This window comes from Manis javanica, chromosome 11, assembly GCF_040802235.1.
Source record: "Manis javanica isolate MJ-LG chromosome 11, MJ_LKY, whole genome shotgun sequence".
Taxonomy (NCBI): domain Eukaryota; kingdom Metazoa; phylum Chordata; class Mammalia; order Pholidota; family Manidae; genus Manis; species Manis javanica.
In genome coordinates, this window is record NC_133166.1 from 19,164,320 (window position 1) to 19,174,982 (window position 10,663).

At 54.3% G+C, this 10,663-nt stretch overlaps 1 protein-coding gene across 3 annotated transcripts in view; it reads left to right on the plus strand.

Annotated features, from left to right (window-relative positions):
* WNT11 (Wnt family member 11) overlaps positions 1-9,199 on the plus strand; it is a 20,511-nt gene extending 11,312 nt beyond the window's left edge. For all 3 annotated transcript variants that reach the window (XM_017674078.3, XM_017674076.3, XM_017674077.3), the window contains exons 4-6: positions 1,009-1,286; positions 4,121-4,413; positions 8,379-9,199. In XM_017674078.3, the coding sequence (XP_017529567.1) occupies positions 1,009-1,286; positions 4,121-4,413; positions 8,379-8,553 (746 nt within the window). In that variant the 3' untranslated portion in view covers positions 8,554-9,199. The remainder of the gene's footprint in view (positions 1-1,008; positions 1,287-4,120; positions 4,414-8,378) is intronic.
* Positions 9,200-10,663: the final 1,464 nt, after the last annotated feature.

Below are 10,663 nucleotides of genomic sequence, written 5' to 3' on the forward strand. Positions count from 1 at the left end.
TCTCCCCTGTGTGAGAGCAACTAATTGTGCAGTGCCTCACAAAGCTTCTTTCTTTCCCAAAGCATTTGAACTCCTGAGCAAGCCTGTGAGGTAGGTATTTCATTCCCATTCTACAGTTAAGGACACTGAGGCTTGAGAAGGTGAGGTGACTTGCTTGAACCCAAGGCCAGGACACTTTGGACTCTGTATTAATTTCCTAGGGCTGCTGTTAAGAGTCAAACAACAGAAGTGTGTTGTCTCACAGTTCTGGAGGCTAGAAGTCTGAAATCAAGGTGTCAGCAGGGCCACATACCTCTGACAGCCTAGGGGAGGATTTTCCCTTGCCTCTTCTTAGCTCCTGGTGGCTGTTGGCAGTCCTTGGTACTCCTTGGCTTATAGCTGCTTCGCTTCAACCTCTGCCTCTGTCAAAAGGCCTTATATCTCTGCATCCAAAATGTCCATTTCCTATAAGGACAGCAGTCATTGAGTTAGGGCCCACCCTGAGCCAGTATGTCCTCAGCTTCGCTCAATTGCACTTGCAAAGACCCCATATCTAAATGAGGGCACACTCACAGGTACCAGGGGTCAGGACTTGGCCATGTCTTTTTGGGGGACATAGTCCAATCCACAGCAGGCTCCTTGCAGACTCGTCTTGACCATCCAGCTGTGAGTTCTTTGAGGAGCTCAGAGACTGTCTTTCAGTTGACTAGAGTAGCCCCTAACACGAGTGCAAGGCAGGCCGGGGGAGAGCACAGAATTGTGTATCTGTGGGTATGCAGGGCTGGTCGGCCTCGTGAGTGTGAATGTGCAGAGGAGTGTGCAGGTCAGCTAGTGAATTTGTGGATGCACCAGGGCCGGGAGGGTGACAATTATGGCCCTAGGGCTGCCCTCTACTTGCTCCACACCAGCTGCAGGCCCTGCCCCTGCCAACCCTGCAGAGGTGAGTTGGGGCCTGGGAGGAGGCTCTCATCCTGGGCAACCCTATGCCTCGGTCACTCTGGCCGGGCTGATCCCTGTATCTCCCCACAGGGACCCGGGAGTCAGCCTTCGTGTATGCACTGTCAGCAGCCGCCATCAGCCACACCATTGCCCGGGCCTGCACCTCCGGCGACCTACCTGGCTGCTCCTGCGGCCCCGTCCCAGGTGAGCCACCCGGGCCCGGGAACCGCTGGGGAGGATGTGCGGACAACCTCAGCTACGGGCTCCTCATGGGGGCCAAGTTTTCCGATGCTCCTATGAAGGTGAAAAAAACAGGATCCCAAGCCAATAAACTGATGCGTCTACACAACAGTGAAGTGGGGAGACAGGTAACCACCCACCCCACCCACCCCAGATGATTGTGCTTGTGCCAATTGGCCGGAAAAGGGCCACCCAGTGTGCCCTGATGGAGGGGGTGGCGGGGGGAAGGGCCCTGGCCCACCCTCACAGACCCTCTCCTGGTCCCTCTCAGCTCTCCCCTCTCCAGCCATCTGGGGCTTCCTGACTCCTCCTTCCCAAGGGGTCCACAGGGATTTGGGCTGGAGAACATGGGCAGAGCAGAAGGGGTGCTGTGCTAAGAGCCAGGAGCTCTGAGTTCCCACCTTGGTGCTGGCATTCTGCTCACCGTGTGACATTGGGCAAGTCACTTCCTCACTGCCCTCGGCTGTTCCCATCTGTAAAATGGGACGGGAAGGTGCTCTCTAACCCCATCAGCCACATTCCTTAGGCTCTTCTTCCCAGGCTATGGGCCGAGCCTGGGTGTGGGAGGAGGCCTGGAGAGGGTCTGTGGGGCAGGAGCCTTAGCCTAAGGAATGTCTCCCTGGAGCTAGTGGGAACTTGCAGCTCCAAAACCTACCCCCAGCTCAAAAGTGGTCTCCCCTGAATATCTGTTATTTTCAATGTTTCATTAATTCCTGACTCATTCGCCAGAAGGTTGGGGTGAATGCATAAGTGAATGAACGGACCTTTTAATTTTTCTGAAAATTAAAAGAAGCCAGCTTTATACCAATCTGTGTGTTAGACACTGCACTGGGTGTTTCATTAGTTTTCTCTCCTGTGAGCCACAGTATTTCCCAGAAATACTGTTACCCCCACCCTTCTCAGAGGGAACTGAGTGCCTGAGGGGCAGACTGTTGGGTGCAGATGGCATCTAATGACCTCCTCCCTGCAGCCCCATTAGGCCCATTGTACAGAAGCACCAAGTGAGGCAGAAAGAGTTTAGGTGGCTTGACAAGGTCACAAGGAGTGATTGAGACCAGGTCTATGGCCCTCCAAGTCCAGAGATTCCATGTCCTCACCTTCAGCTCTCACTGGCCTCCCTTATGCAAGGATTCTGGGATATCCAATCCATCTTTGGACAGCTGGGGACACTGAAGCTAAGTCACACAGTGTGGGTCTATCACAGAGTCTGGCCGGGGACCCAGGACTCCTGCCTCCAAAACTGCTGGCCCATCCCTTGTCCTTAGAAACCCACTAGGAGCCTTTCACCCAGCCCAGCCCCACTCTACCCACAGCCTGCTTCCTGCTGCCAGGGGCACAGCCATCTCCTCCCGTAATGCAACCCAGAGAGGGTCCTCAGCCTCAGGGGCACATCAGGCCTGTCCCTAGGGTCCTGATGCCAGGGAGTTGGCCTCCCTGGGGCCATCTTCTAAAGGGTGTGATCCTCCTCCCCCAAGCCCCAGGGCCTGCGCAGTCAGTGACAGCACAGATGCAGTGTGCTTAGCGGTGGCACACAGCAGGCCTCAGGATGCTCTGGGCCCTTCCCTCCCATCTGCACTGAGGAACTGAATATAGCTAGCCTTTTCTTGAGGACTCAGAGTACTCTGATGCCCTTGGGAGACTGGACATGCCCTGCAGTTGGGTTCACTTCATTCCTGTGCTTTCCACAGGCTTTGCCAAGCCAATTCCAGATTTTATACCCATATGGACTCCCTCGTTTCCTACTTCCCAGCACTGAGGGGAAAATAGCCCTGGGAACTTGACCAGCTGCCTCACTAACTCACCGAGTGATTTTGGGCAATCCCTGCCTGCTATGTGCCTCAGTTTCCCCATCTTTTTGATACAGGGTGTAGACCCTGGGGAACCTGTAATTCCTGCAGCTTTCTGCACAGAGAGGCTGCACACAGGGGCTGCCTGGGTAGAGAGACCCAAGGCCTGCATGCAAAGAAGCAGGGATTAAAGCTCAGAACTGAAAGGCTGGCAGGAGGCCTCTGACTCATGCCTCTCAGATACACATGGAGAAACTGAAGCCCAGGGAGAGTGGTGGGACAGAGTCACTTCCAAAGCCAGGGCTAGAGTGTCCCCAAGTCCCAGAGCCCACGCTTCCTGCCTCCATCATAATTATTACTTAGACTGATTTTTTAAAAGTAATATTGATATAAGTTTTATAGTTCACAAAACCCTTTCCTATACATCAGCTCATTGAATCCTTACAGTGACTCTGAAAAGTAGCAATTATGTGCACGTGGGAAGACAGGGGCACTGAGTGGTGAAGTCACTTGCTGAGCGTCACGAGGCAGTGGAGGGGAAAGGCCAGCCAGGCCACGGAACTTGAGGGTCCATGTACTCACCTGCCTCTTTTTCCTTCCCTCCCCTTCCTGCTCCCAGCCCTCCCTACCTCCCTTCTTTCCTGCTCTTCTTCTTTTCCCTTGTATTCCAGCAAGCATTTAGTAAGCCCCAGTTTTCTGTGAGAGAAAGTGTGGAACAATAAAAATCCATGGCTTTTGGAGTGGCCTTCAGACCTGGGTTCAAGTTGCAGCAGGAAGATTTTTTAGTTATGCATCCTTAGGCATGAGACAGCCTCTCTGAGCCTTCACTTCTGCTTTTTAAATAGGGAAAGGAACCATAAGTGCCCGTGAAGGGCTGTTGTGATGATTAAGCTGTATTATGTGTCAAAGCTTCTGGTATACCGTAGGTGTGTGACTGGCATCTGTTATTCCTGCAAATGCCAGTCTCTTCCTACCGCACCTAGCTGTCTGTCCTGCCCCCCACCCCCCAGTGCTAGGTGGAGGAGGAGCTGAGGGCCTATAACACCCCCCCCAGCCCTAGGGCACAAAGCCGTGTCCCTGAAAACACCCACACACGGAGGGGTGGGGACAAGGGCCTGCGGCAGGCCAGGGAGGGGGCTCTGTCTGCCCAGCCCAACACCCTCCCCTGTCCACAGGCCCTGCGTGCCTCTCTGGAAATGAAGTGTAAGTGCCACGGGGTATCTGGCTCCTGCTCCATTCGCACCTGCTGGAAGGGGCTGCAGGAGCTCCGGGATGTGGCTGCTGACCTGAAGATCCGCTACCTATCAGCCACCAAGGTAGTGCACCGACCCATGGGCACCCGCAAGCACCTGGTGCCCAAGGACCTGGATATCCGGCCTGTGAAGGACTCGGAGCTCATCTATCTACAGAGCTCACCCGACTTCTGCATGAAGAATGAGAAGGTGGGCTCCCATGGGACGCAAGACAGGTAAGGGCCTGTGCCGCCCCAGCAGGAAAGGTCAGCCACGGAGCACATGCTCCACCCAGTTCCGGCCAGGCACACGCCGGGGCCTCTGGTGGCATTTGGGGAATGGAATTCCCCACAGTCAAGGGAGGTGGCCCCAGGAATGCCAAGTGGAGGGGCCACAGGCAGAGTTTCTAGGAGTGGCTATGTGTACCTCACCCAGTGAGGGGTCCTTTGGGAATAGAGGCTGGTGGGAGGCCCCACCCTTCCTTCTCCCTAGTTGGGGAGAAAAATGGGAAGAGCCAAGAACTCTATCAGGAGATGGAAAGAGGCTGCCTGATATAAAGTCCTCAGTAAATGTTTGTCAAATGAATAGTGAAGGATACATGTCATACAACCTGCTCATTGGACAAATAAGAAATGAGGCACAAGGGGAGGTAGGGCAGCTGCCAGCCATGGCCACACAGGAGGCCTGCAAAAGCCAGAGGCAGACTGGCTCCGCCAGAGGGCGAGGTCTGCCCACATTCTTTGGGGAGAGTGCTTCCTGTCCCCTGACCTGCGTGCACCCACCTCCCAGGCCCCAGTGCTCTACCTCTGGTCCCCAGTTCCAGAGCCAGGGCTGGGGTCCCTATAGCTTGCCCTATCATGGCCACTGAAGCTGGCCCAGGACAGGAGAAAGGGAGGGAGCCAGGGGTGACTGCAGACCTACTGTGTGCCAGACAGGCTGGGGAGGATTCAGGGTTTTTCCCAGAGATGGTTCTGGAGGAAGTTAGCCCTGAGATGCTGCAACAGGAACAGTTCTGCAATCAAATACATTTGGGAAATTCTCTTTGGCCATTGACAAGGCCCAAGAACATATTAACGGCTCGGAGGAATCCCACAGTAAAGGATCTGTCTAAGCCAGTGTTTCCCAGAGGTGTTTGGCTGTGGAACTCTTTTATTAAGGAGCCCCTAATAGCATTCCACAAAACTAGTGTTCTGTAGGGTTAAAAGAATATTGAACCACAGAGAGGGTGTCTGAGAACGTGTCTGGCACATAGTTGGTGCCCGGCCAGCATTTGCTTCCTCCGCAGCCCACGATCCTGTCTCCAGGAAAGAGGGACTGGTTTGGGGGCTCCATCCTCACAGGCCAGGGCAGCAGACTCTGTGAGGAGGCCCTGGCTCCCATATGGAGGCCAGATTGAGGGGGTCAGGCGGAGTGAAGATGAAACTAGGGCAGGCAACGGAGACAGGAAGGAGCAAGAGTCTGGGCTGAGGCAGCCAGGGTGGGTGAGATTAGGATGGGGTGGGGGAGGATTCTAGAACCCAGAGGGCCTGAGGAAGCCCACTGAGGACCCTAGAGAAAAGACAGGCTCCCTCTTGATCCATGGGGGGCTGTGTGTGTGTGTATGTGTGTGTACAGTTCCTACCCTGAGGCCGCAGCTTCCTAGCTGTGGGATCCTGAGCAAATCCCTCACTATCCGAGGCTCGGTCTCATCTTCTGTGCAATGTGGAGGGTACCGCACAGCTCAGAGGGCTGGCAAGTCATCTCTAATTACACTTAGCAGCAGCCCTCTCTGATAGGCAGTGTCAGGCCATGGGAAGGGCTCACTGTGGGCACTCTCCCCCCAGGCTGCCAGCCTCTTTTCCCAGCTGCCCCCACTCTGCCCCTAGGACTTGTCCCCAAACTACTGATGAGGAGGCCCCATCCCACAGCACCAGCCACCTTCCTTGCTTTTGCAGAATGATCCCTCTGACCCAGGTCTCAGGCAGCGCTCAGCCATTCCTCTGGGGATGGGCCTTTGTGGACATCCATACTGCTCAGCTTTTCCTGTGGAAACAAACATCCCCAATATCTCAGCAGCTTGGAACCACAGGCGCTTCTCTCACCTGTTGCATGAGGTTCTGGCAGGCAAGGGGACAGGGAGAGATATCAAGTGCTTAGATTGTAATAGCAAGAAGTGCAGGGGTGCGAGGAGCCCAGGGGGTCCCTGATCCAGCCTGGGCATCAAGGAAGGCTTCCCAGAGGAACTTTACTCAGTCAGGGGATTTGGAGACACAGAAGGTTGGATGTAAGTGAGCTTTGTTAATGGTAAAAGACATGTTCACAAGTGGTACCTCTCTAGAGTCTGGCCACCTAGCTGGGGAAGATGCCTTAGGGCATCTTAGATGGGGAAGAGCCTTCAAATTCAGCCTGGTAAACTGAGGCCTCAGCAGCAGTCAATAGTCCAAATGCCAGCATCATGCCATGTTTCTTCCCGAGGTCCCTGCACCACTGAAACCCGCCCCCTGACCCCAATGGCCAGGGCCACCCCTTCCCTGGGCCTCTGGACCTTTCTGCAGGTTCCGGCCTCCCCAGCTCCCCCTCCCAGGCACCACTGCAGGCCTTGTCTGGCTCTGAGATTGGAGCCAGGTTTCAAACATTACATGTCAGGGATTCAGAAATAAAAGTGAAACTCTGTTCCTTTCCTCCCTCCCTTTCCTGGAGGAGTCATCCAGAGACCTTCAGGATAAGGCTGAGGGGACTAAATAAGGCTATGAGTGACTGAACAAAACTCAGAAAGGTTAAATGACTTGCCTTAAGTCACACAGCCAGGAAGCAGCAGAGCTGGCATTTGAATGGAAGTCTGGCTGGCTCGGGGGCTTGTGTTCTTCCTGCTGTTTCCTTCTGCCTCTCACCCAGAACTGCTCACAGCCCCACATGCAGGTCACTGTCATCTCCTGACTTTACCTTGTGGTGCCCTTCTCCTGTCCACTGTGGCCCTGTCCCAGGTCAGGCCTCAGACTCTCTTACTCAGCTGCTGCCCAGCCTCTTTCCTGGCCTCCCTGCCTCCAGCCCTACCGCTCCCATCTGCTCTCTCAGTCCTCTTGGACTAGCCCTTTGCCTTTTCCCAGGCTGCTTGTCCTCTTTGCTGCCATGCTATTTCCCCTCCTCTCCATTTTAGATTGCTGCTCATTTTTCATGAAATGGCCTGGATGACCCCTCCTTCAGGAAGCCTTCCTGAACTCTCACAGACCCTATACTCACCCTGTGTGACCCTGGGCAAGCCCCTCCCCATTCTGTGCCTTGTTTCTTCATCAGAAATATGAGGGTTGGATTTAGTCATCTCTGGGGCTCACCCACCCCAAATATTCTGGGTTCATCGGTCCTCTGGCTGTGGGGACTCAGCTGCATCCATGCCAGCATCCAAGTCTAGCCTGAGCCCAGCTAAGGGAACGGCCAATATGCTCAGAAGTCTCACTAGACAGAAGAACTGATGGCGATAGAGGATATTTGGGTTTTATAGGGACCTCCAGTGTCTTCTTCTGCAGGAGGGAGTCAGAAATGCAGCCCCTGGCAGCCTAGGGGTTCTCTGCCCTTTAGGGTAGAGAGAGCACTCCCTGGACTTGGTTGCAGGACCCCAGGGCTTACATCTGCCCATTCTCAGACTCCTACGAGACCTTGTGCAGGCCTCTGCCCTATGCTGGGCCCATTTCCATGTAAAAGATGGGCATAGTAATTCCACCAGGGGCCCTGCATGCCTCCACGAGGGAAGTGTCTGGCACACAGGGAGCGAATGGTCGACAGACCCTCTCAACAAAGATGTGCCAAACACGCACTTTGCCTCAAGCCATTGCCTTTTTGTCTGTTTCAGAATTTATCCTGGGTTTCTAAAACTGAAACAATCTTTATATTTGTTGCAATACAATTAAAGATTAACTTTGAAGGTAGGATTATGAGAGTAGTTTGAGGCTCCTCCAAGTATTTAGAAATAGAAGAAACAGAAAAAAAGACACCTCCAAGAAAAGAAAACACCCCATCATTTTGATAAATGTTTATTAGAAATAAAGGGAACAGTGAGAAGGACCCCTAAGGAAGAGGATTATTTAAAATTCCCCAAAGACCAAGACATGTTTCAAGTGGGACCAAGTTTGCACCCAGGGTGTGGTGAGGGGAAGCTGCGGGCTGCCTGGCTGGGGTGTGGGGCTGGGGTGACAGCAGCGCTCACTGACCTCCTCCTCCCCTCCAGGCAGTGCAATAAGACGTCCCATGGCAGTGACAGCTGCGACCTCATGTGCTGTGGACGTGGCTACAACCCCTACACAGACCGCGTGGTCGAGCGGTGCCACTGCAAATACCACTGGTGCTGCTACGTCACCTGCCGCAGGTGTGAGCGCACAGTGGAGCGCTATGTGTGCAAGTGAGGCCCCACCACGCCCCGTGGGAGCTCAGTGGCCGCTCACCGCTCCTCGGGACCCGGCCGAGGGGCCTGGAGACACCCCAGGGATTTTGCTTGTGAATTCCCGTTGCCGGGCGTGGGAGCCAGCTTGTGCTTTACCTCCACTTGGAAGCCACCAGGAACAGAAGTCCTGGCCACCCTGGAAGGAGGGCTGGGACATCAAAGGAAACCGACAAGATTAAAAATAACCTGGCAGCCCCAGCACTAGAGTGCCCTCTTGCTGCCTGCCAGGCTGGTCTGAGAAGCCAGGGGCATGGGTTTGGCCAAACTGGTATGGACATGATCCTTCCCAGCCAGAGACAGCGGCCTCCCAGGGACGGGGTGTGGGGGGTGGTCTGCCTGCCCTTGTCAGAACGTTCTGCAGGCTCAGGCTTTGAGACCTCCCAGCACACCCTGGCGTCTGAGCCTGCTGGGCTCACCACATGGAACCACTAGCTTGGGTTGTAAATGTTTTACTGTTTTGTTTTTTTCTTCTGGGATGTGGGAGCTACAGAAATATTTATGAAACATAGCTTTTTCTTTGGGGGTGGCTTGCCTCAGTTTCTCTTTATATATTTTATATAAATAAATATATATATATATATATGACCTATATATATATAATAATGACCTATATTTTAAACAAGCTTTTTAAACACCTGTAGGAAATAAATGCTGAGGATCCCAGCCCACCCCTTCAGTTTCTGGCCTCCTCAAGTGAACTCAGAAGGGCCTGGGGCTGGTGGGCGAGATCTCTGGTTTCCAGGCAAGGCAGCTTCTGACTGACATCCCTGTCCATCCCCCACCCCTACTCCCCACCCGCTCTGGCTCCCGTCTCCCTGTAAGATCTCTTGGTCAAGGGCGAGGACAGATGTCTTGAAACATAAACCCAGCTGGCAGATTCTTTGTTCCTCAGGGATACACATGCAGGCATGCGTAGCCTGGCCGTGTGGTCAGACCTGCTGAACTAGCTTGAAGAGAAAGCCTACTGCAGAGAGCTGGGGACACAGACCTCAGGGAGGTGGTGGCACACCTAGGCTCTAGCCCTGCTGGGTTTCCTATGTGACGGTGGGGAAGGCTTTCCACTCCTAGGCCTCAGTTTCCCCATTTGTAAAATGGAGGTGGTAGTGATTCAGGCTGATGTTTAGAAAAGGCTCCCGGCCTCAGGCCTGGACAAGGCTGGCTGCAGTGGGCTGCACACAGTGGGATTCCCGTTCTGTTGTGAAGGTGCGGCCATCAGGATTTCCTCTCTTTAAGGAGGGGGAGTGTGAGGGCCAGGAACAGAAGGAGGACTGGAAGGGTTCTGGCCTGAGCCCTGAGATGGGGAGGGAGAGAGGGCTGGGTTTCAACGTGGACACGTGAAAACTGGGATGTCCATTTGGTCCCAAGTGGAAATACCGAGTAGATGGGCAGCTGTTCAAGCCTGGAGTTCTGGGGAAGGGCCAGGGCTAAGGTGCACATTCAGGAATCATCTCTAGGGGGTGGGATGGAAAAACAAAGACAACCTAGGCCTGGGCCTGGGGCATTTCCGCTCTGGAGGTCAGGGGGATGGATAGGAAAAGAGGCTGAGAAGTGATGGCCAGAGAGATGGGAGAAACCTGGCATCCCAGCCATTGAGGGTGAAAGAAGACAGGGACTCCTGAGGGCAGGATCTCAGCACGCGCAGCGCTGTCCTCTCTAAGCTAGCTTCCCTTCCTAGCACATGGGTGGCACTGATGTGCAGGTGAAGGGTCTCCTCAGGGCCTGGCCCACGTAGGTCCCCCAAACGGAAGCAGTTACTCATTACTTGGTCTGGCTGTGGGGTGACCACACAAGACAAAGGATGAAAGAGTCATTATAAATGGAATTTCTGTGTGTGGTGGGGAGGAGACATGAACACTGAGAGGGGGCTTCACCTGCCCAGAGCTGGCTAAGACCCTACCTGGAGGGCAGAGCAGGGCCCTGGAGCCTGAGCAGGATTTGAAGTGAAGTGTGCACCCAGGGGTGGGATGGTATGCACACACTCCCAGAGGCTGGACTGATCACAGGCTGGGACAGAGCCAGGGACTATGGCCATCCTCCAAGTCCCTGCCTAAAAGTTTACAGCTGTGTGGGCA